The sequence below is a fragment of the Diaporthe amygdali genome, assembly GCF_026229845.1.
Source record: "Diaporthe amygdali strain CAA958 chromosome Unknown NODE_8_length_1307975_cov_65_857355, whole genome shotgun sequence".
In the NCBI taxonomy this organism is placed as follows: Eukaryota; Fungi; Ascomycota; class Sordariomycetes; order Diaporthales; family Diaporthaceae; genus Diaporthe; species Diaporthe amygdali.
In genome coordinates, this window is record NW_026517028.1 from 468247 (window position 1) to 496159 (window position 27913).

Below are 27913 nucleotides of genomic sequence, written 5' to 3' on the forward strand. Positions count from 1 at the left end.
ACACAAGTTGCCCCTGGAGCAACCTGCAGTTTAACAGACGAGCAGCATTCGAGTCAGGGTCCACCAATTCACCGTACCCGGTTGCTGGGGCTGAACCCCTCAGCTCGGGAACCATCTTAGTAGACTACTACTAGGTATAACACATGTTCCTCGTGTGTCTACGACAAGTTTGCAGGTCAATTGCAGTACTCTGCACAAGAGATTATTACTGTCTCTCCCATCAAGAATTTGTTTGTGAAGCGCCGAAGTGCCTGCCTTGATTACAAGCTGTCTATCTGCAGATCAGCCGAGTGTCCTCGCGGCCGAAGCGAGCGCAGATCCGCCATTACACGGATCGTACCTACGTCACAGCGAAGCTCCCTGCTCATTACTCCAGCTCCTCCACTGCGACAGACACGCAAACGGGCTCAGCCACCAGGATATAATAGAGAGAGCTCCATCCATCATCACCTATCTTACATCTCTACGAGAACTCCCCCCTCTCCTCTCACAACACCTCCTCTTTCTTCCTTAAACCACCAACGCAACAACACAATCACCAATCATGGAGACATTCGGATCTCTCAAACGTCGGACCACCGACCTCATGTCCCAGGCTCAGGGCCAAGTGGGCAATATTCCCAGGCCAAACCTGCCAAATCTGCCGAGCATGCCCAACATGCCCAGCATGCCAGCCAACTTTCCCAACTTGTCCGACCTCTCTTCCAGACTCCCCAAGATGCCAGCCTTCGCCACGGGGGCTGCCCACACGGGATTGCCTACCCAGAAGGCCACTTGGGAGCGAATCGATGTCCCTCCCATGCCGCGATCCTCCCACTCGATCAATGTCATCGCCGGCAGCGCCTACATCTTCGGCGGCGAGATACGACCCCGCGAGCCTGTCGACAACGACATGCACGTTATTACCCTACCCTTTAGCAGCGCAGGCGCCGACTACTACGCCGTCAAGGCCAAGGCCGTGCCCAAGTCCGAAATCCCGCAAGTTCCAACTGTCATTGCCCCAAGCGAGGACGGCAACGACGACACGAGCAAAGAAAAGGACCTGTCCGAAGTGCCACTCAGCACCCCAGCCGAGGAGAAAGCGGATGTCGTGACAGGCTCCGAGAACATCAACGACGGCCCAGACCCTAGTAGCTCTAAGGGCAAGGAACCGGCCCACGCGGACTTCGACCGCTCGACCCTGGGCGACGTGCCCTCCCCGCGCGTGGGACATGCCACAGCCGTCATCGGGAACCGCATTTTCCTGTTCGGCGGGCGTGGCGGGCCTGAGATGGCGCCATTGGAGGAGCACGGCCGCGTCTGGGTGTTTGACACCAAGACGCACCTGTGGAGCTACCTCGACCCCCTCCTCCCCGCCGCGGGGCCCATATCCCCTGCCTTCGCCGACAAGAGGCACCACTACCCCGCGGCAAGAAGCTATCACTCGGCCGTGGGCATCGACCAGCCGCGGGACTTCAACACGCGGGACACGAAGACCGCCACGTGGGCCGAGTGGGCACAAGGCGACTCCAACGTCGTGGGCACCCCACAGAGGCCAATTGTCGGCAACGTCGCGAACAACAGCCGTGACGAGGACGACGACGGGTACGGGACGCTGATCGTGCACGGCGGGTGCTTTGTCGAGGGCAGGGCCAACGACACCTGGGCCTTCGACGTGCGCTCGCGGGTGTGGCAGGAGCTGCCCTCTGCGCCGGGGAAGCCGCGCGGCGGGACGAGCCTCGGCGTCGCGGGCAGCCGGCTGTGGAGGTTCGGCGGCTTCAACGGCGAGGGCGAGGAGGGCGGCCAGCTCGACTACCTCGAGCTCGGCGTGGACTCGTTCGAGAACGTCAGCAGCGAGGCCGACGTCGTGCTCAGCGCCAGGGGCCAGTGGAAGAGCGTCTTCCCGGAGCTCGCGGACAGCCCCGCCGCGCCCCTGGTGGCGGCCGCCGAGGCCGAGGCCGCCGGCGAGGACGAGGCGGCTGTGCCTCTCAAGGCTGAGGCCGACCCGCGCTGGCCCGGCAACCGCAGCGTCGCCGGCATGCAGACCGTGACGATCGGCGGGGCCGGCGGCAGGGAGTACCTGATTCTGATGCTCGGCGAGCGAGACCCGAGCGATGCCGGCCACGAGGCGGCGGGCAAGTTCTGGGATGATATCTGGGCGTACGAGCTCCCCAAGGCCACCGCCGCGTCGTCCGTCATGGGCATATTCAACAGGGGCAGGAGCGGCAGCAAGGGCCAGGAGAGGCCTGTCGAGGGCAAGTGGTTCCGCGTCGAAACCGAGGCATACGACGACGAGGACGATGCCGCAGCTCAGGGCCCCGGACCAAGGGGCTGGTTCGCCACAGCTCACATGGGCGAGCTTGAGGAGAGAGGCATTGTTATCTGGGGTGGTTTGGACGGTGCGAATAAGAGGTTGGGAGACGGCTGGATTCTGAGGCTTGGTGCAGAGAAGAGGGAACCTTGAGCGGCTCGGGTTTTGACGAGTTCGAGCTTTTTACGATTTATTTATCTCATAACTGGGGTTGGCGTTCTTGCATTAACGGCCGAGGGTGGCTGGGATCACATGTCTCGAGAAAGGTAGCATAAGCTTCGACCAAGATTGTCTCACAAGGTCTTGATATGACGCGCAATACAAATTCATATGTACATCCGGCTTGACTCTGTTCTCTCTGTCCCTTTTCCCTCGCCTCGTCCACAAACCGTCTACCCACCGTCTGTCTAATCCTCTTCTGCTCTCGGTTCGGCGACGCTGAGTCGACGGCTTGACCATCTCTCGGGAAGTCAGAAACCAAGAGACCAACGCACCTGCACCGATCCGCTCACAGATCCGGCCTCGTGACCTCTGCTCCGTATGGCTCGCTCAGCAGCGATGTCTGGCCTTTGCTGTTCTCGCATGTCTGGCGGCCGCTCATGGGGCCCGGCTTTGGAATCTTGCTCACGTCGCCAGCGCTCTCCCTCAATGCGGTCAGCAGGCTCTTTGTGGTCTCGGGCGTCAGGTCCTCGTAGTAGTCGTCGTTGATCTGCACCATGGGCGCATTGACACACGCGCCGAGGCATTCGACCTCGATGAAGGTGAAGAGCCCGTCCTCGGTTGTCTGGCCCGCCTTGATGCCCAGGCTCTCCTCGATCGTCTTGACGATCGAGTCGGAGCCGCAGCCGCCAAGCTGGCAGGGTGTCTATGCGTGTTCAATTTCCGTCAGCTCTGGTGTTCTCGTACTTCCTGCGGTGTTCTTATGCACGTCTGACGAATTGGTGCCCCTTTCTTCTATTTCCTAGCTTGTCTTCAATGATATACATGATGCCAGCGAACTCACCGTAGTGCAGGCCTGGACGAAGAACTTGCCAACCGGTGTCCGGTTGTACATTGTGTAGAAGGAGGCGACCTCGTAGACTCGCATGGGCGGCATGTCGAGGATCCGGGCGACTTCGTTCATGACGCTGATGCTGGTGAAGCCGTGCTGGCGCTGGCCCAGGTCCAGAAGCGGCATGACAGCGGCCTTCTTGTATTGTGGTGGGTACCGCTTGAGGATCTCGGCGATGACGGCTTCATTTTTGGCGGAGAATTTGAAAGGGATGTTGGGGTTGTTGTCGGGCGTGTTTCGGTGCTGTTTGGAGGTGAGATTTTGTCAGCTCTTCTTCACGATCTGTCTCTGGCAACCCTCAAGGCTCATGTGTCGAGGAGGGTGGTGATGATCGGGGACGAACGGGGTCGAGGGGCACGTACGACCATGAGCGTGTCGCTCGGTCTTGAGGTTGTGACGGAGAATGCGCGGATCTGTGGCCTTGCCGCCCTCCGTGCAGAGCGGGCGGCGGTTCTGAATACTATGGGGGCGATCTTGCTTGCCATGGTGAGCTATGTAGAGGTCAATGGCTGAGGGTTGATGGAGATGTCGCCGCCCTGAAAGTGATGCCGTCAAACATTTGGAGCTTCCCGACGGCTCAAACTGGATTACCTAATCATGTTTGCTCAGCCTGGTTGTTGCTGCTGTGATTGGTCATAAGTCAAACCCACTTTTATGGCTAGGTACCCAGGCACCCAAACGTCGTGCAACCCAATCAGCAGTAACACATCACAAACCGTCGAACTGAACAGTGCCCACGGATTCTATCATGCGGCCTCTTGACGGCTCACTAGATTCCATCCGACGGAACAGCCATTGGTTGTCTTGTTGTAGATCCTAGGAGGAAGAAGAACATTTTTGCGCAGAATCCCACCAAAAAGCATCCTGTACTCGCACATCTTATGATATTGATGTCGTGCGACCACGAATTCCTGGATCTATTGCCAGATAGGGTGCAGTTGCTTCGCCTGCTCCGCGATCCTGTCTCGTTCTCGAGAATTTTAGGACTGAAACATTGGACATTGCCGAGAGAAGCAGAGGTAGGCCTGTAGACTTCCGTGAGTCAGCAGAACAGAAAAAGGACTTAGGGGACAGTACATACATGTATTGGATGAAATATCTGGGTCAAGGACCATTGGTCAAACCGCAGTTCCATCCTCAAAAAGCCCAGTCTCGGTTGCAAAAGTTACTCTTCTACTCAAGTGCAATTCTCCATCGCAACGCTTTCAGGCGCTTGAAATCGGCCATGGCTCCCTTTTCCCCAGCCAATCATTCCGAATCTGAAATTTATCATTATTACCCCATCAAGACTATTCACTGGCCGGAGTATGTGCATCAAGTGAGCACTAGAGTGAGTGCAACCTGGCACGCCAGCAATGATGACACAAAAACATATCAAGGTAAAAGGGCACGCTCCCTTACTTGCATCCTTCGAAAACAACAGCTATTTGCCGCTGCATGGATCTATGTTGACTGAAGCAAGCACATCAGAAAGCTTCATAGAGTAGACTGCTTGTGATAGGCGCTGAAGGTTCACATACAGAGCCGCCTGCAAAGCTGTCTACCGTCGGGGCCGGCCTTGGCGCGGCCCGCCACCACCGAGGGGGGCCAAAAACTCCTCGACTACAAAGCCAGTGAACATGGGCTCCACTGGAGTGGGTACCACAAAAAGGGGCAAAAACATACAGCACCGGGTATTCGCTGGTCGTCACCGACCCAACTACTAATCCAGCGATTACAGGCTTGACTATGGGAGAGCGGACGGGATCCCGTATTTTCCTGTATCTGTGGCCGTATGTGCTTGAGATGAGTGTTTCGCAACTTATATCCTAGAGCTCCACGACAATTCTCGGCCTTTTCATAAACTTACACATCTCATCTCACCAGAAAGCTCTTATTGCGCTCAAGAATAATATCACTGGACACCTCAATGATATTGTCAGCTCCAGAATATATGACAAAGTGACCCAAAGACACAAATACGGAGTCTGCGCCGCATAACCCACAAGAAACAGCAAAAGAAACAGCAAAAGAAATACCACAAGCCGAGCTCTCTCACTTTGGAAATTCCAACTTATGGTATCCTCCCGAAGACCGGGACAAGCCAACAGTCCCCTACCTTCCCGGTCTCTCCGTTGAGATTGTCAAACACGAACCACCTCCCGAGTCCGCCACCGTCGAGGAACTTGAAGGCTACCCATATCACGAGCGACCCAATCTCTGAGGAATACCTTCGCACGGTGACCCATAGTGAGGCGGTTGTTCTCAATCCATCTGTAGATGGGATTCAAGCCCGTTCCTCGCCGGCTGAGACGGCCCAGTTGCTCATAACCACGTCTACCGCTATTGGGCCGCTCGAGGTGCGCAAGCCGTCGCCGCCTGCAAAGTCGCTCTACACGGGGGAGATCCATTTGTGGTAGTTGCAAAGATTTACGACCCCTGTACTACAATTTCGAGTCCAGTAACGGCATTTACCCACGAGACTGTATTCGTGAAGCCGATGAATATTACGAGGTTGAGACCTGGGCTTATGGACGACCGAAGCAAACTTGCCAGATTGGCTATTTTGCACCCGAATATTATGAATCATGGATGTTCACTCTTCCAATCGTGAGTGATCCACAGAGAGACCCATCCGTCTAATTCTGGTCGAACGCCTGGATGGGCAAGTATCCACGGATCTCGCATTCAAAACATTCCGTTCTCCCGCCCAGAAGAATGCCGTCTTGAGGTACTCGCGAGGGCTATGGATGGTTACGGCAGATAGCTGAGGACTGGAGTCGCACAAAACGATCTTGCGGGACGTAATATCATGCTCGTCCAAAACGAAGATCCTACAACACAACCAGAAAGACGATGCAGTCTCATCCTACCGCGCTTTGTACTAATCGACTCAAACAACGCGGGCATACCGCATGTGCCGCCACGTGAGCTCGATTCACGACCGTGCAATGCAGCAGAGTACTTCTGGTACCATTATCTATGGGAAGATATTGCCGGCCGGGTACCAAACATATGGAGAGACGATGAGTTTTAAAAGGGGTGGTTGCTACGGAGATTTCGCGGGGATGGTCAAAGGGAAATGTACCGTCCCCTTCCATAGTGGATAGACCGCTACATCCAGCGGAAAGGCTCTGGCCGCCAGAGAGAGGACCAGCCATCTTTATCTACTGGCAGTGGGAGGATTAGATCTGAAATCAGTGCTTCTTGGTTCCACAGCTCATATGTTGGGGAACACAAGGCTCTAAGTTCCCCAAAGGTAGACGTGGGACCAGGCTGTGACTTCTGGGATCCCTGGTATCCAGAACAAAAGCCGTGGTTTAGAAAAGCGATTCCTCATTCAAAGCGGTCTCTGTTTGACTGATCAAGGGTCGAAACTCACCATTTGTGCATGTCTTGTTGTCAATTTGAGAAGAACCATTCGGTACAATACTTCATAGGACCGATGGAATCTGATAGATTTTAATGTAGTACTTCATCACATTGAATATTTACCTGAGAATTCTCAATTCTTCGACAGGAAGAGCGCCATCCTCGCCAGCGGAAGTCGACATCGCCCGTGGAGGGGGTGTCTTAATGGGCAGAGAAACCCGTGTGACCAATAGAGGACGCCCATTTGTATCTTCCCAAGAGTCCGTGGAATTTGCGAGAGTGACCTGCGCGGCGACCGTCCACGACTCATCAAAATCTACCTTTGCGGTTCGTTTCCGGATGCTGCCCATATTGACGAGGTCCATTATCTCGTCCCGCTATATGCTTCGATTGCAGGGTCATATTTAGTCAATAAATACTCTAGAGACTCAATGTTGGAGCGACGATGGTTGTAAGCCGGGCATTCGGAATTATTAAACGATGGGCGGCGTAATCCACTGCCTGCGCTTCCATCCGAAAGGTTACACAGACCCAGCATTTTTGGCCCACTGAGTACCGACACTTTGGACTTTCAAGGAAAACTCGCAGTAGAGTATTAAAGATAAGCCGCCACAATATCGATGGCAGGCTCATGAACTGTCTGCTAGCGTCCGTCCGTGAACTGGTCTCAGACGCCCACGTTTCAAGCACGGAGAGGAGCAAATTCCCAGTCGCGCCGGACGAGACCCATGTTCTAGAATGTTCAAATCGAAACGGCAACAGCGGCAAAGAACCATGGATTCCAATGAACGGCTCCATTTCGTGTTATTTGGGCCATGTCCTCACAACCAAGATCCTGGTGCAATATGCGTTTCTTGTCCCGGGCGGCTGGTGAGGTGACCGTACGGGAACTACGGAAGGCGTCCCGTCCTACTCATGCACCCTGTGTGACCCCGGCACTTTGCCATGACAGTCGAAGCGTAGATAAATATCATATAAGCATATAAGGTTCTGTCACCTGAGGTGTATCTCAATCTGCACTCCGCTAGGCGCACCGCGCACGCGTGACCGTTGGACCAGTACCGCGGCTAAATTACCGTGGTTTCCTCCTTTCCCTTTTCGGCCAGCGGAGGACGACGGCCCCAATATCGCTACGAATTAAGGGAGTGAAACACCAACATGAGCGACGGTTCGCGCTTGGCATCCTCGACATCTGATATGTGAGAACTGTGCGTGTAACATGATTGGTGACAGGCCAGGGCAGTAGTTGATCATCACCAAACAAGTTCATCTACCTCTGCCGTGCCGAGATCTGCCAGAACCAACCATGTAGGCGGTAGGTATTCCTAAGCCACACACGATTGCTGGGACAGATGCATAGCGTGGTAGTCGAGATTAAAAGTTGAGGCTGATGTCGGTTCGTAGGCCAGGTCTCCCGAGATGTCGATGAGACTTGAGGCGATGGTTTATAAAAGACGTCCCTCAACCTGTCAGTGTGATTTAAACCAAGGGCAGATCAAGCGTTGCTGCCTTCTCATCGACCAGATTCTACTTCCGAACGACAGCCACCATGAAGTTGTCACTTTTTATCACCTCTGCCATTGCGGCTGCAGTCGAGGCACACGGCATTTTCCAAGTAAGCCCACGATCTTCTTCACACTTGTGACACTTAGATTCGCGGATCACTCTTAACATTACCGAATAGAAAATCTCGGTCAACGGCAACGCTAAAGGCTCGCTCGAGGGCCTGCGAGCGCCCTCAACCAACAACCCCGTGACCGATGTCACCAGCACCTCCTTGATCTGCGGCGCAGCCGGCACCACATCGTCGGCAGTCATTGCTGCCAACCCGGGCGACAAGATCGGTGCATGGTTCCAACACGTCATCGGCGGCGCCCAGTTCCCCAACGACCCAGACAACCCGATCGCGAGCAGCCATCACGGCCCAGTGCTGGCCTACATGGCCAAGGTTGATAACGCGGCGTCATCAAGCCACACGGGGCTCCAGTGGTTCAAGATCGGACAGGACACATTCGATACATCTTCGAAGAAATGGGGCGTTGGTGAGTGCCTGTGGCCTCTCGTGGGCTGGCAGCCCAGGAGTCGCCAGACCGTTGCTGACCAAGTGTTTTGCAGACAATCTCATCGCCAATAATGGATGGGCATACTTCAACCTGCCATCCTGCCTTGCACCGGGCCAGTACCTCATGCGATTCGAGATTATTGCGCTCCACTCCGCGTACAGCAGGAACGGTGCTCAATTTTATTCCTCATGTGCTCAGCTCAATGTTGGTGGTTCTGGTTCGAAGACACTGTCCCCAGCCGTTTCATTCCCATTCTACGGGCAAGGCGATGCCGGTATTCAGACCAACATCTACGGTGCATCTGGACAGCCAGACAACAACGGCCAGCCCTATGCCGCTCCAGGTCCGGCTGTAGCAACTTGCTAAGTGGCAGACAAAGATTAAGCCGTGTTGGGCTCAATAGACGAGGCTGGAATAGGCTATCCGGGTGTCATTCGGAGGTCGTCCGTGGGTCTTGACAGGGTGTGACTTGATACTGTTTGGTCGGGGCTCAATGGGCATATTTCTTCCTCTGGTGTACATGCTTCCTAGACAGCCATTGTACATAGGTTGAATACCACTCGGCTTTGTCAACCGCATCACAGAGGAAGATAAGAGACGTAGTGGATGAGTAGGTCATCATTTGACATGATAAACTCGGGTGCGTTTTCCCCAAAGTCGGTGTGCGATCGCCTTGACGGCGGCAGGGCGGGTACATTGTAAGCTGGAGGAAGTGGAGTGCAGCTAGAAGGATAATGTCCGGAGTAAGAGCGAGGAGGGAAGCCGTTGGATTCCGAGCCAATCCAGCATGAGGCATTTCTGGGTCTCGCCAGACTGACATCATTGGGTCGCTGGAGATGGAAATTCGGTTGTCTGGGGATGGAGAGTGACTAAATGAGCGAGTGAGGGTTTTTCTGTGCTCTGTTCGGCTCGGCCCAAAGCTGCATGCAGGAGGACGCAAGCCGCGTGCAAATCGGACTGTCCGTCTGGCGACTAGATCTGCAAGCCCGCCCGGTCCTTGTGAGTGAGTGAATATGTAATGCCCAGGGCCGGAGGTATCGGCACGCCACCGCGTTCGCAGATACCGTGTCTTGGGGGCCTTGAAGGGAAGAGGGAGGGGAGAAGAAAAAGACGCATTATGTCACTTCGGGCGTGCCAATGATGGTGGAATCTGTGTGAGTGAATTGACACGCTGACTGTTCTGTTGGTCTGTTGCTCTGCTGTTTTGCTGCTATGCCGTTATGCCGTTCAAGATTGTGATTACGGATCGGGTCGGTTATAGAAGCGGCGATGATGCCCGTAGTGACTCGAGGCAATTAAACGTGCAGTTGCAAGCGCAGTGTCCCTGTCTGCAGAAACAGCAGAAACAGCAAAAACAGTGGGATGGACCTCGAGGAACCTGGCAGGCACCTGGCATGTTATTGCCGCCCAGCCAATTGCGTGCCTCGGCCGGTCATCAGAGGTCCATTCTCAATGTCTCCCTCACCCCACATGGAGCTGCTCCAACTGCTCCATCAGTGCGAGATCCCTGCCGGCGGCCACCACCCATGGACCCATGACCATGACCATCAGTGTGACGGTGACCCTTGACCTGGAACCTTGACCTTGACCTTGGGGGGGAACTCGGGCCTCATCTCACCACCTAATCACCAACCTTGCACTTGCAGCTGTGCTGGGTAGCTAGCTCTTCGGACATCAACCTAGGCGGGAGTCTCAATCTCCTGCGAATTGGCCGTGTTTTGGGAAGCCAGTCCTCACTCCCAGCCCAACTTACTCGCGACGAGCAACCTTATCACATTCCTCGCACGGATGAAGACCAATGGGTCTGATTGGGCTGCCAGAGGACATGTCCTGCTGTGTCGTGTGTCGTGTGTCGTGTGTCGTGCGGTCTTGCGTCGTGCGTTGTACGTCGTGTCTCCAGCCTCTCTGCGATCCGAGTTCGAGGTCATCCAGCACTTCCAGCAGCTCCAGTTCGCCCTCGAACCCACCGGCGATGCCACCCGCGGAGCTACGTCGTGCCCATCTAGGCCATCCTTGGGGCTTGCCCTGGGTCGACCGGATGAGATCCTTGCAGCTTCGCGCCTTTCGCCCAGGCGAACTCAAGTCCAAAATTCGCGCAATTGCTCTGTTCGCCTGGCCGCTCTGCCGCTGCTGCTGACTGCTGGATACTCGTGCGCGCATACTTTATGTGCTGTTTTACCGAGTACCGCCCGAGGTCACAACGGCGGTGTCGCTGGGCACCACCTGGTAACAAGTAGTGTCTCCTGCGCAGGCCCCCGGCCTCAATTGGACCGGACGGGGACTGGGCTGGACTGATCTGATGTTGCCTCGCACTCCTCCCACACGGACACTGCCAGACAAGCTTTTCTGTTTGCCGTCTGGCTCGTTAGCCCGTCCGCGCTGATTGGGAGACGGGCTCTTGGGTGTTTCTTTGCTGCTAGGGGGCTACACACCCTGTTGGCGCCGACACACGCAAATCTTTGTGTACCTGGCAAGCTTGCATCCCAGACCCCAGCATTAGTCGGTCCCTACCTAGACTGGACTGTGTACTCCACTCCCCTCGGTAGGTCCTGCTAGAGCCAGCTGCTATTTGTTGGTGCTCCTGCCCGTCGTCTCTCGACCTCTGAAGCCTCTTCTCTCTTTTTCTCCTTCCTCCAACTCACTCGACCGTGACAACAATAAGACAACCTGCTCCCGACGGACGTCCTGACCCCCATATCAGTCAATTCCACATCCTCCTCACCAGCTCTTGTCACCAGTCGTGTGTTGTTCGCCCAACATCCCTACCCCGACTCCAATCGCATTGCAGCCAAGCTTTACAGCTCGTGCCGAAGCCGATTTGCCGATAAACAAATCCAATCACCCAAACCCACCCCGTCGCAACCCTCTTCCTCAGTCTCAACATAAAAGGTACTGTACGATGTCTCTCGATTATCCTGCCGTTTTTTGCAAATCCTTAGGAATCTCGACCGTCAGGTGCAATTGAAATTGAATCCGCCTCGCGTTACGCCCACTTTGCCGAGCAGCGACCAAGCTCGCGGCGCCCAACCCGGGAGCCCCGGTAGCCCACAATGACGGGTGCCAAGGTCCAGCTCTTGGGTGCGTTGACCACCGTCAGCCACGGTCGCTATCGCCAATCGACTCCTCATTGCTTGGGCTTCGCTTGGAGCCTCGCCTGGAGCTTCGCCTGGGCGTCAGCGGGGCCAATTGCTCTCGCCATGACTCAGATTTTCTCCGGATCGTTGATTCTGCCCAGAGTCGACTATTTGCGCAAAAACCATGCAAAGTAAATAGCTACTGTCGACCCAAAGCTAACAATTGACTCGTAGGGTCCACTCCCCACACAAATTACAAAATGCCTGCCATCAACAACGCTCTGGTCGCCCGTGAGGCCTTCTCCCACATCGCCAAGCGTGAGAACTGGGCCCAGAAAGAGGCCGGTGTCGTTGTCGTCTTCTGCATCGTCTTCGTCGTCGCCCTTGGTGTTCTCAGTCTGTTCATCAGCAAGAAGATCTCTGCCGCTCGCGCCAGGAAGCAAGCGCTGCAAGGTTAGGGTGGTGCACCGATTCAGCTGAGAAGGTTCGACGGTCGATCACGGTCGGCGGCGCATGCATGATTTAATGGGAGGACGATAAACTTACTACGTACTACGTAAAGCCGTAATGGGATGTTAGGAGAGGGACGCGACGGAACGAAGAATGTAACAGGGGACGAGGAGAAGATGATACTCCGATGTCAGGGGTTGTTGGCATCATCACAAATAGTTCAGATAAGCATGGGACGCTTCATCTACTACACGCCGGACACTCAATACGATACTATGGTTTAATCAGCATTTCCCGCAATTTCCATTGACCCTGCCACCAGCACCCACTACCACGTGGTTTATGCTGACCTACAATGCATGTTTACAAGTCCAACGGCTTCCCTTCCAAGTCCGGGGGAGGCGGACGCAACAGCTAATATCAAGGCTTCTATCGGCTCGCTCGCTAAAGATGACGACAGGATTACAGTCTCAGAGACCTGCCCCGCGGCGATCTCAACTCATGTACGAAACTCCATCTTCTCGAGGTGGATCAGACCATTCGCAGGCTGCGTTCTGTCAGCATTGTTTCCGCTCCAGCAGGTGGAAGGGGAGTGAGGGCCGGTAGGTTCATGCTCGACCAGGGACACCAGAGAAGAGACAACAGGGGAAGGTGAACTCACCGGCACAAATTGCCTCAACTTAACCCCGGCCTCCCTGAACACCGCTGCCGTATCCGTGTCCATGCTGTACCCATACGCGTAGACAACCTCGGAGATCCCGACCTGGGCGATCTTGATGCTGCAGGTGAGGCAGGGGCACGTGTCGCAGTACAGCACGGCGCCCTCGCGCAGGCGGTCGCGGCCGGCCTCGAGCAGCGCGTTCTCCTCGGCGTGGATGCACAGGCACGTCGCCAGGCCGTGGCCGCTGCCCAGCCCCTGGTTGCAGCGGGGGCAGCCGCCCTCGCCGCAGTTGCGGATCCCGCGCGGGGTCCCGTTGTAGCCGGTCGAGATGACGCGGCGGTTGTGCGACACGACCACGCACCCCACGCGCCGCTTCATGCAGTTGGACCGCCGCGCCGCCAGCGACGCCAGCGTCATGAAGTAGTTGTCCCACCCCGGCCGCAGCCGCTCCGTGCTCAGCAGGTCCAGCTTGCCCAGGTTCACGTACAGGTGCGCCAGCGAGCTCGACGTGTTGAGCAGCCGCACCGGCGCGCTCGAGATGTGCGTCGCCTGCCCCGTCTCCGGGTGGTAGAGTTGTGCGTCCGAGAGGGTCACGAAGTCCTCGAGGCTCTCGGCCGAGTGGGCTTGCTGGCTGTCCGGTGGCCTTGCCGTGGGCTCGGCGGGCGCTTCCGTGGTTGATGGCTCTTGTCTCCTCTTCTGATAGCGCTGCCACCGGACCAGAAGCGGTGCATCAACGCTGATCAGGAGGAAGAAGGGCCGTCGGCTGTATGCGTCGAGAGTCTCCTTGCTCATCACGTCCGTCGTCACCCATCGTTCTCGCCAGCGTTGAGTTATGTACTCCAGCAGCTCATCTGAGGTTGCGAAGACCAGGGCTGTCCGGGATGGCCGTTTCTGGTGTGTGTTTGAGACATTGGTTTCTGCCTCTAAGCTTGCTGTCCCTTGTTCATGAAGGCTCTTAGCCGCACTTGCTTCGACAGAAACATGTTTGAAGCCGTGGTGGTCTACCAAATACCGAGCCACAGTGCTCTTGCCGGAGCATATACCTGGTAGGCATGTAAGTCTCTGGTAGAGAAAAGAGTAAGGAAGACTCACTGCCACAAATTCCAATCAACATTTTTTGTAGTACAGGAAACTGGTCCTCTAAAAACCTCTCGAGGTCACTGGAGAATGATTCTGTGGTTCTGATTTTTGTCAAAAGAGTGACTGCTTGTGAAAAGCCTTTCACCAAATATCATCTGGAGCAGACGCGTCTCACAGCCCCTAACTTTCTTCAACGCGTCTGCAGTTCACAGTGAAGCCCAGCGCGGGCAGGGGGGCTTTGCCGGCGGCAACCCTGTCGAAGTGCCTGCAGCCACCCTTTGGGCACCTGCAGCTGCGGCAAAGGCACAAGGGAGCTCCCGAGGTCCCGTCATTCATGAAATCATTACACATGACGGCTCCGACGCCCACAACTGCCTGGACTCTGACTTTCCTTCCCACCTGATCAGCCCGTTGTGCGATGACTACTCGTCGTGTGACTGCGAGGCTTCACTCCCACCTGTAAGCTCGGCATTTACATACTCCTAGCTTCTTGCCTTTTCTTTCAAATCACTTTCGACCTGTCGCCCTGTTGCATCATCACGACCCCTCCATTGTGGATCTCGCGAACCCCTCAGCTTCGAAAGCCTATGCCAAGCTTAGGGGAATAGCAAGCCTTTAGATCTTGTGTTATTGTTCCACGCGCACGACTAGCCTATAAACTTTCCGTATAATAGCTACAGTCTATTCGAAGATCCAAAACATTTAAGAAAGCTCTGTTCGATCAAGAGAGCCCATCAGCGGCGAACGAACCCCGTCGGCGCGACCCCCTTCGCCCAAGATGTCGGAACTCAAGTTCTCTGCCTTCACGTCGCAGATAGAACTTCCTTTCTATTCTGCACTATTCTCCTCGAAACTCGACCTCGACAAGTTAGATGACTCGGCGCGGTTTGTTCTGGGGACGTACGAGTCGAATCCCCTCGCCACTCCCGAGGAGAGCACCCGTATGCAGATCCTCGGGAATGCGCTGACAAGCAATGCGTACGTCACAAACCACTTGTCGCGTCTTGTGAAACCCCCTCCCGAAGGCTAACGTGGAGTCCTAGAATCGGCCTGGGTCAGTGCCGAGCCGAGGGCATGATCAAAAATGTCAACACGATGGAGGATTTCAAGCAGACGGACAAAGGAGCTATGCTTCAAACCGCTGGTCGGCAAATATGGGATGCCATCAAGGACGGGACCATCTACTCCATTCCGTCGCTCCTTTCCGCCTTCACGATACTCTCCTTCGCCGATCTCAAGAAATATCGATTTACGTACTGGTTTGCGTTCCCAGCGCTACATTCTGATCCTCAGTGGAAGAGGACAGCCCCGATTAGCAAGCTCACCTCTAAAGAGAGTGAGTCACTGGTCGAGAAGGTTGGGACATGGCGGTATGGAGTGGACAATAGGCAGTATGGATTCTTCCTGGTCAAAAGAACCCGTGGCGGCGAGGACAACCGATCTAAGAACTCATTTGATTCTTCGGCCGAGGACCTAGGGTTCAGGTGGGACGTCGGTGCCCTTCGAGATTTTGAAAGCGGGTTCTTCGAAGGTGTCGCGGAAGAAGATCGATTTGTTTCGCTCGTCGACCCTTCGAGTTACACCGAGCACCCATCGTGGCCATTACGAAATCTCTTGATTTTGGTACGGCAGCGCTTCCACTTTACAAAGGTCAACATCCTGTGTTACAGAGATACCCAGGCCAGACGGCATGAAGCTAGAAGCATTATCCTGCCACTTGCTATGGACAGTGTGCCGGAGATGGAGACGACACAGATGCCAAAGGTCACAGGATGGGAGCGGAATGCGACAGGGAAGCTGCAGGCCAGACAAGCAAATCTCGCCGAGTATATGGATCCGACGAAGCTTGCTGATCAAGCAGTTGATCTAAATTTGAAGTTGATGAAGTGGCGCATATCTCCCAACTTGAACCTGGACACGATCAGGAACACTTCTTGCCTCTTGCTTGGCGCAGGCACTTTAGGGAGCTATGTATCAAGAAATCTCATGGGTTGGGGGGTGCGGAAGATCACATTCGTTGACTACGGGTCAGTATCGTTTTCGAATCCCGTTCGACAACCGCTTTTTGAGTTCAAAGACTGCCTCGAAGGGGGAGCCCCTAAAGCTGCCAGGGCAGCTGAGGCGCTCAAAGCTATCAATCCAGGGGTGGAGAGCGAGGGACATGGCCTTTCGGTACCTATGCTTGGCCATTCGATCACGGATGAGGCCAAGACGAAGGCGGATTTCACGAAGTTGAAGGATTTGGTCGACTCGCACGATGTTGTCTTCCTGTTAATGGATAGCCGAGAGTCACGATGGCTGCCCACCGTCATGGGCAAGGCAGCGGGGAAGATTGTCATGAACGCCGCGTTAGGCTTCGACACCTACGTCGTGATGCGGCATGGTCCTACACCGAAGGATGGTTCCGAGAAGACTTTGGGATGCTACTTCTGCAATGACGTAGTCGTAGCGACAGACGTATGCGCCGGCCCTTCTACGAGTCCCACAGGGACCGAACCCGCTCTCTACACAGACTTACTGATCTTTTGATGCAGTCCCAAAAGGACCTCACCCTCGACCAGCAGTGTACTGTCACGCGGCCCGGCGTGGCCGCCATTGCGTCCGCGCTCCTTGTCGAGCTGCTTGCTAGCGTCTTGCAGCACCCTGAAGGGCATCACGCCGCGGCACCCAAGCCTGCTGCCGACTCTTCTTCGTACGAAAGGGACCCTCCGGACCACGCGCTTGGCCTCGTGCCTCATCAGATCCGTGGCTTCCTGTCGACGTTCCAGAACATGATGATCCGGGGCGAGTCATACCCATGTTGCAGTGCGTGCAGCAAGCCAGTCCTCGAGGCGTACCAGCAAGACGGCTGGGCCTTTGTGAAGAAGGCCCTGGAGGAGAAGGACTACGTGGCCGAGCTTTCCGGTTTGGCGGAGGTTCAGAGGCGGGCGGAGGCCATGGCGGCCGACGTCGATTTCAGCGATGATGACGGTGTCGAGGGGGATGATGGTGAGGCTGTGATGATATGATGAGATATTGAACAAGAGAGGCACGGTCGTTGAGAAGCATTTTCTAGCATTGTTAGACATTTTCTTTATGAGGGCTTCGAATCTTACGGACTAACTCATGACGTTGTACTTATGATATGTGGGAGTACTGTTTGGAGTACGGGAGGTCTTGTAGGGACGGGGTGATTGCGCGAGACACTCTCCAGTGGACGGCTCCGCCTCGAAACCATTAGTTCAACCCTGAATATAATGTCAGTAAATATGCTGTGTGAATGAAAGACCCCCGCCAGGCCTTCTCGGCTCTGCCTTTTTCTTTTGGGTGAAGAGGTGGAGGTGCCTCCAACCACCATCACGATGGTCTCTGTCAGCACAAGTCTAAGCAAGCTGGCCGCCTACCTTGCGTCTTAACTTACTAGACCATCCTCGACATGAGATATGGTAAATACTACGCCCTTTCGTATTTTCTCAGTCGTAGAACCATTCTTCAAAACCATCAGCGGCACATGTTCCGTCATCTCTAGAGAGCTCCGAGGCAGCTATGAATGCTTAAGGCCATACGCACCGTGTGCTTGCCTGCAACACAAATACATTCACATGAGCAGTTTCTTGATTCGACACACCGGATATGCGACACCAGCAACGTCGGGGCGATGCAGCTTGAGAGATTTCGCAGAAAGGACATACATTTCCAAGGCCAAGTCATAACATGTAAGGGCCCCCTATTCCCACGGCACATTGTCATAATTGAAACACCCTAGCACGCTTAGAGACTTGTGGCCTTTGATTGAAAGCAAATCCGACCCGGGTGACATAATGTCCTAGTCACAGCTTGTGCAAAAGAGAAGATATTTTATTGAATGGGATCAAAAGCAAAGAATGGCTGGAAACATTGGGAGGGGTCTCAAACGTGTATGCATTTACAACTTGCAAGGGGAAATGAGAGTGAGAGATGGTGAGAAGCAAATCCAGGGTAATACACACATCCTTTGGCCGGTTCCTGAGACCAGCTGCTCCAAGGCGTCATCGAAGCATCCATTGTTCTAAGGCCTGAGGTGAGAGTAGGAGGTACTGCAGCCACCACTAGCAATTCCAGCCCAGCATCTCCTTCTAAGGACCTGCCTGCGTGATCAATATCTTCGTGACATAACGGAATTGCTTCCCTGGATGTCGGATGTCAACTATTTCACACCGACCTTGAAGTCCAGCTCCTGAGAACTGCATCCCGATTTACGCTCTATGAATCAACAATAGAACCCGGCCTGGGCCTGCCTGTGCCTGCAATTATCTTGTTCCCACGCAGACATCAATATTTGAAATCCTGGGTCCTTGAGCTGCGGCTTTGAGTTGACATGCAGAGACTAGATTTTGCGTGGGCCACATGCTTTCCATGTTGCAGTCCGTAGAACCCGCTACAAGTGCAAAAAGTATTTGAAATACCAAATAGTCTTTCATACCTTTCACTTGTGTTGGTTCTGAAACCAATCCTCCCTGTCTCAATCAGCTTTTCTTTGTCCGTTCAAGACTTGTACGCGCGGCAAGTGCTCTTTCGTGGCCCAGAATCAAATTCTTTGTTTTAGCTACGTGCAGATCAATTGTTCTGGTGAAGAAATGAAGATCTCCTAGGTCGAAGAGTAGGTGTTAGGTTCTAGCCGGGAAAAACGTCGACCGTCTCCCTCGCCCGACCGGAAAGGGAATAAGATCGGCCAAGTCCGAGTCCGCGCCGCCGACGAGTCAGTCGCGTGGTTGCCCGTCTTGTTGGACGGATACCGCCCTGCCGCCTCGGCCGAAAAGAGAGAGCGAGGGAGAAGGCCCCCACCACATCCCGGAACCCTTTCCTCAGCAGCTACCGGCCCACGGATACGGTGGCTTCTTGCAGCTGGCTGGGAGCGCAAGAGACAAGCTCCGCCGGCGGCAGAACGGTAAGGGAAACGATCTACGATATCATTTCCAACACCCCCGTAATCCAGATACCACATTCCTCAAATCGACGAGAAGCTCTATTTTTGAACGTTTTCCTAGGTATGCTGGCAGGGCGGAGACCCAAGGGTGCGGACGGTGAGTGCCGCGAGCCCGCGCAGTACACAAAACCCGCTGTAAGTCATTTCCGAACACGACAATGCGCGAACCCACAACGCTGCGCACAATGATCGCTTCGCTTAACACAAAAAACCCCCCGACGCGAACCACCCAACGGTGGGGATATAACGGCCCAGCCAGCTCTGGGGCTTTGTCGCTTACAGCACTTACACACGTTTTGGGACGTGTTTTTGTGGGGGGCACCTAGTTTCCAGAGCTGAGGTTCAGCCTCGTTATCCTGGGACTTGCGGTCACGATCAGAGATAGGGCTAGTACCTACCCGTCGTAGCAGGTGGCTCTCAGGTAGCGAGTAAGAGAGCGCCCCCTCCCCGGGCCCGCTGGCGGCTCGTCAGTCATGTCGTTCCCTTTGTGGCGTCCCGGGGGGAAAAGTGCCGATGGCTTGCCCCATACTGATTGTGGATGTCGGCGAAGTTTTTGCCCTCCCTGCGCATCGGTCACTACCCGACGAATAGGGATTTTGGCGTCAGTACCGGGGGCGTTTTGTGGTTGTGGCGGAAGATGAGGAGACACAGGGGGCCGATGGTGCCTTGCTCAAAACATCTCGGAGGACACGACCTGGCCAAGCTCTGGGTCCGGAGTTGTCTCTGGGGGTTTCAGGTCACGCACAAGGAACAATGGCGCAGAGAGTGAATGCCCTGTTTTCCTGGTTGGAAATCCGAGTTTGTGAAATTGCAACTTGGCGACACCAATAGCAGTCGATGCCAACTTGGAAGAGAGGACGTCCAGAACTAGCCGAAATAGAAAGGGATCGCCGTCTCATTATAGAAACAGAACCCAACCACACAATGTGGGTAGCATCAAGCGACCCTCATAGAGTTTTGGAGAAGCTTCCAAGTGAACACAGTTGCCAGCTCTGGAGCAGAAGATTGCAGTGCATCGACATGGTAATCAGGAGAAGATGCACTCAAAGTAGTGACTGCGAACATTAGCCGGCCTATAGCGATGTTGCAGAGGAGACATACCAATATCTGCAGCAAGCCGTAAGCGTAGTCACAGCTTTTGCTGGCTAAAGCATAGCCAATGAACAAGACACAGGAATCACGCATGTTGCACAATCGGACAGGATGTTTCTTTCAATAGTATGTATTTACGACACTAATTCATTATACAATAGAGTTCGTAACACATACTTAAAAAATTCGTTCTAGAAGACCCTTCATTGGGGCGGAGAGAAGCGAAGTGACGAAGCGGCAGTTCATGAAGTTTTGTGTCAACCGTCTCGTCCTATCTCAATGCCTCCCCTACTCGTCGACAAACCAGCGGCCCAGCGCCGTCCAGGCTCCGCTGGTGTCGAGCAGCTGAGCAGCGGGGCTGACGAAGCCGTCGACGGGCTGGGTGGTGGCGCCGAAGAAGCCGTATGAGTCGACAAAGTCCTGGGAGTCGAGCCATGATGAGATGCCCTTGGTGAAGGTGTCAACGCTGGTCGAGTCGCGGCTGGTGCTGCCGATCTCGGAGACGATGACGGGCAGACCATATTCGCCGTGCTTGTCGGAGATGTACTTCTTAGCATTCTCGACCTCGGTGTCGGCGGCCGTGTCGGCGCCGGTGTAGAAGTGGACGCCAAGGAAGTCGGGCTTCTCGTCGGCGGAGAGGGCGGAGTAGAACTGCGAGAGCCAGGCAGAGCCAGCGTCGTTGCTGGCGACGGCGGGGCCGACCAGCTTGACACCGTACTGAGCACGCAGGGGGAGGACGTTGGCCTTGAACGCGGCGGCAGCGTCGGCGGCATTGACACCGTTCAGGTCAGGCTCGTTGTAGAAGTGCACAACGGTGTTGGAACCGCCGGCCTGGACGACCGAGAGCAGGTTCTTCCAGTCGTCGCCTGAGAGCTGTGCGGGTGTGCGGATCATGGGCTGGAAGGGGACATCTGAAGGGAGCTCCTCGGGCTTCCATGTGTTCCAGTTGACTGCGGCGACGACACCAGGAGAGGAGCTGAGGGAGGCAGCGGAGGCCTGGATGTTGCCGTTGGATGCGTAGGCCTGGGTCAGGGTGTAGTCCCAGAGGATAAGTCGCTTGCCGGAGTGGATTGCTGCACCACGGTTCTCGATGGGGAGGGCTGATGTGAGTAGGGCGGCCTGGAAGAGAACGGCCAGGACCTGGAGGCGCTTCATGGCGGAGAACTGCATGTTTGCGATGTAGTAAGGATTGTGTTGTCTCTGTAAAGAAGGACTGGACTGTTCTGGAGTTTTTTTTAACTCAACGACGAAGCCTGAAATGAGTGATGGCTACGAAGGTAGTGAGTGAGGGAGAGTTGCCTGCTCTGGTGAAGGAATGACAAGAGAGTGCAGTCAGTGTGTATACAGTCAGGTAGAAGACATGGGACGAACGGCGAAGGAGGTGGGCAAACGGCTTGTTCAAATACCGGACGAACAACAAGTGACAGCAGCAGCAGCAGAAACAACAAACAGCCCTGACAGGCGTGGGCAGCCACGGACACCCTGCCGCCCTCCCCCTGGGCTAGAACAGAAGGTTGGCCCGGTGTGCGGCCTAGGCTCGTAAGATGGAGTGAAGGACATGCTTATTCACTGGGTCCCAACGGCCCACAGGGTAACGCCCACAACAAAGGAGGATAAGGTTTCTTTCTCGGTGGGGAGGGTGGGATTGTCATGGCGGCATCGTAGAAAATGTTCCTGGGCCTGCCGGCCTCGCCAGGGGCAATGGGGCATCTTGGCAGGTCCGGATGCTGTGATAGGGCGTGTGCCTGGCTGCGGCCAAGGCCTAGTTTGATAAGAGGCTTGTTTAGGCGGCCTGGGCCTGCAGCAGCACAGCTGAGGGGTGGGCGGCGTTGCTTTCTGGGATGACTTGTCGTGTCATAGCGTGGTCACTTTTGAGCCGGTGTGCCTGGCGGGAGTCCAGGAGCCGGGGGGCCGGGGATTTACCACAGCGCAGTAGTGTAGTTTGCGCTACGTATAGAGTTTTCCTCAATCTTATTTCCTGCCCTGGTCGGTTAGTGTGCTGGATGCCGGATGCTGGAGCACGCTGGAGGTAGCTTAGATGAGGTGACGTACAGGTACATATGCGGGGAGCTGAGTGCATGGTCACGCCCTGACAAATCTTGATTTACGACTCTTGACTCTTGACGAGCCTTGATGTACTATAGTTGGCCTCATGATGACAATGACATCTCCCGTCCCCGTCCACTTGACCCCGTTTTAGCTGGTGGAGCAATACAACAAAGGCGCAGTGGGTGGGTGAGCGGATGGATCGATGGATGAATGGACGGAGCGAGTGAGGTGGAAGTGAAAGGGTGAAGGAAGTGAAGTGGCTGATCTGAGAATAGATCTTTTGCGATTTACCCAGGGAGCCCGTGTGCCAAGCAGCCCAAAAGAGAGGGTACGAGTCCAAATGTACTCCACTATGATTGGGAGGCGTATCCGCCTCGGGAATCAAGGAAATTGGACTCTGGGCCAGGCGCTGAGGTAAGCTCACTCGCTCGGGACTGGGCAGCTCACTGGGCAGCTCTGCAGCTCTGCAAGCGGCTCGCAATGGCCTGCCAGCCTGCTCGGGACTCGTGAAGGAGGGATGATGTGTTCCTGGTTCCTGATTCCTGATTGCAACCAGCCATGCCCTACCCAGGGGGCAGGGGGGTTACGATGTTGGTCTATCCTACCCTTCCCTTGCCTTCATCTCCCATCAAGAGCTGTCTTTCCTGTTTCGCATCAACTAGTCTAGACACCTTCCTATCCAGGAGCACAACTGGCCCAACTGGCCCAAAAGAAATGTTCTGTTTCGAGTCCCTGAAACGGAGAATATTGCCCCCATCCCAAACGTATACTACATAGGCCAGGCCCTATCCTACCGTAGGAGCACCGCGGCCACGGGCCGAGACCTGCAGCTGTTGGCGCCCCATGTTCCATGTGCTATATGCCAGGTCGTGCCAGGTGCCAGGCCTGCCAGGTGCTGCCACCCCCAGACTGCCCCGACTGCCCATCGCCCCCCAGGCCTGGCAAAAGTTGGGGTTGGTTTGTTTCGGGTCAATGCTTGGCGCCGCTGCAGATTGCATCTCAACGTTTCCTGATCAGCAGACCAGGCCATTCCATTCCACGTGGGCTGAGTGTGCTGTGTAATCACTGTCCATATCCAAGCGTGCATGGACGAGCGGCACATGGAGTCGTGCTTGTGGTGTTGAATGTTGAGGTCGTTGATCCGGCTTCGTTGTCCACCTGCTTGCAGCGCCCGCCGCTTACGGATTAGTCGGCAGCCAGCTGACTGTCACTGTCTCACTGCCTGGTCGCACGTGGGACATCCTATTGAAGAGACATCAAGCCATACATACCCTATCAATACAATATATTTCAGCTCCTTTGGGAGCGATATCCCGTTCCCCTCCCGTATTTCCACCACACGTCGCCGAGCACCTCACACACTGGCTGGGCCCCACTACGAGCAATGGCAGGAAGGTTACGATGGCGCGGGCTGCGCACCGAGTCCGTCGACAACTACTCCGGCGTCCTCGTGCCTCTGGATCAGGCACATCTCCACAGCTACTCTGCACGATGCGGGAGGACAGAGTACGAGGAGCTCCCAGCCCACGGTGATGATGACGATGACCCCAAGGACAGGGTCGGGGACGAGGGGACCGGAATGCTGGAGATGAGTGCAGCTGAGTACAGCATCGAGGGGCTCAGGAAGGAGGTGCGGAAAGGCAGCGGTGGGATGAGGTCGGATTACGAGAGTCAGTCTGCAATTCCCAAGTCCTACCTCAGTGTGCAAAGGGCCGGCGCAGTGGTGTTGAAGCGAGGTTGCCAGGACGTGTTTGGCTGACCTGCTGCTGGCAGTGAAATCGATGCTGGTGAACAAGGCGGTCCAGGATATAGGAATGGGCAGATATAACTGGCACCTGTTCATCCTGTGTGGTTTTGGATGGTTTGCAGATAAGTATGTCTCCCTTGGTCCACCGGCCAAGCTTTTGCTAACCAAGCACTCGTCCCCAGTTTGTGGATGCAGGTGAGACAGTCTCAAGCCCGCCCGCGTGGCAACTTTACAATTGTGATTTTGGACCAAGAACCACTGCTGATGATACCAAGGGAGTCTCATTAATTCTGCCATCCCTTTCGGCCGAGTTTGGCGTCGCAGAGAAGACAGTTCGGTACACGACGAGTGCCGTATATCTGGGCCTCTGCTTCGGCAGCTTCACCTGGGGTGTCGGCTCCGATATCCTCGGCCGACGCATCGCCTTCAATATGACCTTGCTGATCACCAGCATATTTGGGATTATGACCGCCTTCGCAACCAGCTGGGCATGGGTCTGCATATTTTTCTCCCTCTTAGGCTTCGGTGTTGGTGGCAACCTACCTGTCGACGGCGCCCTCTTCCTCGAGTTCCTACCCGATTCTAAATCATCACTACTCACCCTGCTGTCCGTCTGGTGGCCAGTAGGCCAGCTGTGCTCGAGTTTCATCGCGTGGTTCTTCATCGGCAACTGGCCTGCGGACAAGGGTTGGCGACTTTTTGTGCTGGCCATTGGGCTCATCACACTCGGCATGTTCTGCTTGCGCTTCTTCGTCTTCCATCTCTTCGAGAGCCCTAAGTATCTCTTGTCCCGCGGCCGGCAGCCCGAGGCTGTAGCAGTTGTGCACGGTCTTGCATTCCGCAATGGAGCAAAGACATGGCTGACAGAAGCCGTCCTCGATGCGGTGGTCAATGGCGATGACGCTTACGACAGCGGCGACGAGCGCGCGCGTCATCGCGGTCACGCTGCTGTGTCTGCGCTGTCCACCAAGAGCGTCATCAAGGCCAAGCTGGATGAGTTCTCCGGGGCGCGCATCCGCCCGCTCTTCAGCAATCGCAAACTGGGCCTTGCGACCGCCCTGGTCTGGTTCTGCTGGGCAACTATCGGAATGGGCTACCCGCTCTTCAATGCCTTCCTCCCCCAGTACCTATCTCACGCAACTGGCGGCGGAGACGGCGCTTCGTCATCGTCAGCACCCCGAGAGCCCGATGCGACGGATCCAACAAACATCTCGGCCGAGACGTACCGCAACTACGCCATCCTGAGCGTCGTTGGTGTGCCGGGCAGCATCCTGGCCTACTTTACCGTCGACAGCCGGTCTGCCTTCCTGGGCAGGAGGGGCACCCTGGCCATCGCGACACTCATCTCTGCGAGCTTCCTCTTCCTGTTTGTCCGGTATGGCAAGACCTCGGCCTCGCAGTTAGCGTTCAGCTGTGTCGAGGCCTTCAGCCAAAACATCATGTACGGCGTGCTCTATGCGTTCACGCCCGAGATCTTGTGAGTCTGGCCTCCTTTCTTCCCTTCGTATGGGTGTGCTAAATGGACTGGCTGACTTGTGTGTGTTTCCCACTGCAGCCCTGCCCCCGTACGAGGTGCTGGGACTGGCGTTGCGAGTTTCTTGAACAGGTTCACTGGGCTACTCGCACCGATATTGGCGGCTAACATACCGGGAGACGGGGCGTCGACGCCGATATATCTATCGGGGGTGTTGATTTTCGCCGCATTCGTAGGTATCGTGTTGATACCTATAGAGACTAGAGGCCGACAGAGGCTTTGATTCACTCGTACATCGCATCATAAACTTGTACAAAAAGTCGATCGGCGCGTGGCTCATTTTACGGCGTAACATGGGCATTGAAGGGCATTTAATTAGGACATGGCGCAAATGGGTCATGACACAAATAGGGAATCATCTAGGGTTCATGAATGGCTTCAATTAGGGTCGATTAAAGTAATCGAGGCTGGCGTGATCATGCATCATCTTCTACGGTCGCCTGTAGAGGCTTCCTTATCCTCATGCCATTGCCCTGCGCACCGGCCGGCGCGTCCTGCCGCCTCCGCGCGATGGTCCTCTGGAGGGCGTCCCTGGTCATAGGCTCGTTGCGCACCGTATTGTCCACGAGCCATCGGCGCATCTTGTCCCTCAGGCTGTCGAGCATCTGCGGGTCGCCCGCGAAGGGCGCGAGCTCCATCTTGACGGCGCGCGTGGCGTTCTCGTCGACGCTGTGCACCATCCTCTCCAGCTCGTCCAGGCTCTGGCGCGCGCGGGCGTCCTCGGTGCCCCGCCGCTGCAGCTGCACCCTGCCGCCGCGCGTGTCCGCCGTCAGGTACGGCACCACCTGGTTCAGGGCGATGGTGAGGGTGATGCTGAGCTTGCGCGCGAGCGCGACGGCCTGGAAGGGGAGGTAGGGCGGGTGGACCAGGCCGGGGGCCCAGAAGGAGAAGACCGGATTCAGCACGCCGGTGAAGAGCGGGTTGACCAGGCCGGTCAGGAACCAGGGCTGGGCCGGCCGGGTGATGGTGTGCAGCTCGAAGACGAGCAGCGCCGCGAGCGCGACCCACCGCCAGTACATGCCCTGCTGGAAGTAGCCCAGCTTGGGCAGGGCGTAGATGACCAGCGCGCCGACGCCGTAGTAGCCCAGGACGTCCTTGGCGCCCCGCATGACAAAGTCGCGCGCGACGGTGCACTCGCGCCACCGCAGCATTTCCGGGCCGAAGCGGTCGTAGGCGAACCTCCTCACGTCGTCGCTGAGTGTCTCGTGCGCCGTCTGCACCCTGATGTAGACCTCGGCGTCGAACGGCCCGCCCTTGTCCGGGTGCATGATGGCCGACAGCTGGCGGTAGCGCTTCTTGATGTCGCGGACGTTGGCGTCGGGCGCGACGCCCAGGATCGAGTAGAAGTCGCCGCCGGACCGCTGGAGCTCCCAGTCGGCCTCGTAGATGGTGAAGAGGAGGTAGGCGCACACGACGAGGATGTAGATGCGTCGGTAGTGCTCTGCGAAGCGTGGCTGGCCGGGCTGGGGGCGGGGGGACCCGGCGCGGATGGTGATGCCATAATATGTGCTCTGAAGGAAGCGTGTGGCTAGCTGGGAGGAATGTGCTGTCAGTACGTTGGCATCTAGGGAGGCCAAGATTATGGTAGACACCGCGGGCGAACTTACATCGGGGAGGAAGGTCCACCCCATTAGGGAGAGGAAGCCCGACATTTTGAGATCTTGAAAGGCTTTCTAACACATCGAGAGAGAGAGAAATGACATGTTAGGGGCTGTGTTCCAAGCAGGGGAAAGAGGCCATTCATCAGGTTGCGCTCACATATCAGGAGCAGACCAAAGATTCATTTTGTTACTGTGAGTGGGACAGACGTGTCCCTAGCTCACGAGTGGTGGCCATCAGGGTACTTCGGTACCTCGGGTAGCGTACAAGCTAACCGTGTTTGTCATAGCGCATTATCAACACACTTCTCGATCAAATACGATAAGAGGTTGAAAGAAATAATTCGTAATAGATCGTAACAAAGTATAATGCAAATTCCTACAAGATTCAACTAGGTTGAAACATGACCTGTTCAAAATAGATCATTTACAATTCATTTCATGAGATCAAGTAGATCGTAAGAAGCTGGCAAAAACGAAACATCCCCATGCGTTGGATTCCTTGGAAGTATCGTTGCCCAGGTGTATATCCCAATGTGTCGATACGATGGAGATCACATCTAATCTACCGATGTTCCTGTTAAAGCCGTTATTTATAGTGATCTCGGGAGTACATGGAGGCCGGCATAACCTCAGAATTGAGTTTGTTGCATGCTGTGTAAAATTGTACTCTGGTTACTTTACTCCAGTAAGGCTGATGATGATCCATCATGCTCCAAAGAAGCTGTCCTGTCTTCATGCTGTAGTTAATCCCTTACATTTCGAGTGATTTCGTGGCTGAACATCTCAGTTGAGTGACAAGTGGCTGCGTTGCCATCTTTCGTTGGGAGTAATAAGACCTTACGGTCTAAGAGATTCCTTTTCCCTTCCCCCGAACTAGAATTGAACCACGAGAACGGGCCTTCACACGCCTATCAAGCGATTTTGG

General features: G+C 55.5%; 10 protein-coding genes across 10 annotated transcripts; 5 read left to right on the top strand and 5 right to left on the bottom strand.

Moving 5' to 3' along the window:
* Positions 1-544: 544 nt before the first annotated feature.
* On the top strand, positions 545-2443 carry J7T55_013376 (kelch domain-containing protein; the record flags this gene model as incomplete). Its single annotated transcript, XM_053141166.1, has 1 exon — positions 545-2443. The coding sequence occupies one exon, from the start codon at positions 545-547 to the stop codon at positions 2441-2443; it is 1899 nt and encodes a 632-aa protein (XP_052995718.1).
* A 355-nt stretch (positions 2444-2798) lies between these two features.
* Positions 2799-3826, bottom strand: J7T55_013377 (uncharacterized protein; the record flags this gene model as incomplete). The annotated part of the gene is made up of 3 exons (XM_053141167.1): positions 2799-3155; positions 3294-3584; positions 3704-3826. The coding sequence occupies 3 exons, from the start codon at positions 3824-3826 to the stop codon at positions 2799-2801; spliced, it is 771 nt and encodes a 256-aa protein (XP_052995719.1).
* Positions 3827-8241: 4415 nt separating this feature from the next.
* On the top strand, positions 8242-9121 carry J7T55_013378 (cellulose-growth-specific protein; the record flags this gene model as incomplete). Its single annotated transcript, XM_053141168.1, has 3 exons — positions 8242-8307; positions 8377-8734; positions 8808-9121. The coding sequence occupies 3 exons, from the start codon at positions 8242-8244 to the stop codon at positions 9119-9121; spliced, it is 738 nt and encodes a 245-aa protein (XP_052995720.1).
* Positions 9122-10504: 1383 nt separating this feature from the next.
* Positions 10505-10915, bottom strand: J7T55_013379 (uncharacterized protein; the record flags this gene model as incomplete). Its single annotated transcript, XM_053141169.1, has 1 exon — positions 10505-10915. One exon carries the CDS (start codon positions 10913-10915, stop codon positions 10505-10507), a length of 411 nt encoding a protein of 136 aa, XP_052995721.1.
* An 890-nt stretch (positions 10916-11805) lies between these two features.
* J7T55_013380 (uncharacterized protein) lies at positions 11806-12287 on the top strand (the record flags this gene model as incomplete). The annotated part of the gene is made up of 2 exons (XM_053141170.1): positions 11806-11833; positions 12064-12287. The coding sequence occupies 2 exons, from the start codon at positions 11806-11808 to the stop codon at positions 12285-12287; spliced, it is 252 nt and encodes an 83-aa protein (XP_052995722.1).
* Positions 12288-12778: 491 nt separating this feature from the next.
* Positions 12779-13923, bottom strand: J7T55_013381 (deoxycytidylate deaminase; the record flags this gene model as incomplete). The annotated part of the gene is made up of 3 exons (XM_053141171.1): positions 12779-12826; positions 12941-13831; positions 13906-13923. The coding sequence occupies 3 exons, from the start codon at positions 13921-13923 to the stop codon at positions 12779-12781; spliced, it is 957 nt and encodes a 318-aa protein (XP_052995723.1).
* Positions 13924-14798: 875 nt separating this feature from the next.
* J7T55_013382 (autophagy ubiquitin-activating enzyme ApgG) lies at positions 14799-17028 on the top strand (the record flags this gene model as incomplete). Its single annotated transcript, XM_053141172.1, has 3 exons — positions 14799-14998; positions 15064-16477; positions 16555-17028. 3 exons carry the CDS (start codon positions 14799-14801, stop codon positions 17026-17028), a joined length of 2088 nt encoding a protein of 695 aa, XP_052995724.1.
* Positions 17029-20345: 3317 nt separating this feature from the next.
* On the bottom strand, positions 20346-21227 carry J7T55_013383 (glycoside hydrolase family 128 protein; the record flags this gene model as incomplete). Its single annotated transcript, XM_053141174.1, has 1 exon — positions 20346-21227. One exon carries the CDS (start codon positions 21225-21227, stop codon positions 20346-20348), a length of 882 nt encoding a protein of 293 aa, XP_052995725.1.
* A 2263-nt stretch (positions 21228-23490) lies between these two features.
* J7T55_013384 (membrane transporter) lies at positions 23491-25334 on the top strand (the record flags this gene model as incomplete). Its single annotated transcript, XM_053141175.1, has 4 exons — positions 23491-23776; positions 23880-23979; positions 24036-24048; positions 24129-25334. The coding sequence occupies 4 exons, from the start codon at positions 23491-23493 to the stop codon at positions 25332-25334; spliced, it is 1605 nt and encodes a 534-aa protein (XP_052995726.1).
* A 469-nt stretch (positions 25335-25803) lies between these two features.
* Positions 25804-27039, bottom strand: J7T55_013385 (chaperone protein; the record flags this gene model as incomplete). Its single annotated transcript, XM_053141176.1, has 2 exons — positions 25804-26919; positions 26995-27039. The coding sequence occupies 2 exons, from the start codon at positions 27037-27039 to the stop codon at positions 25804-25806; spliced, it is 1161 nt and encodes a 386-aa protein (XP_052995727.1).
* Between the last annotated feature and the right edge of the window lie 874 nt (positions 27040-27913).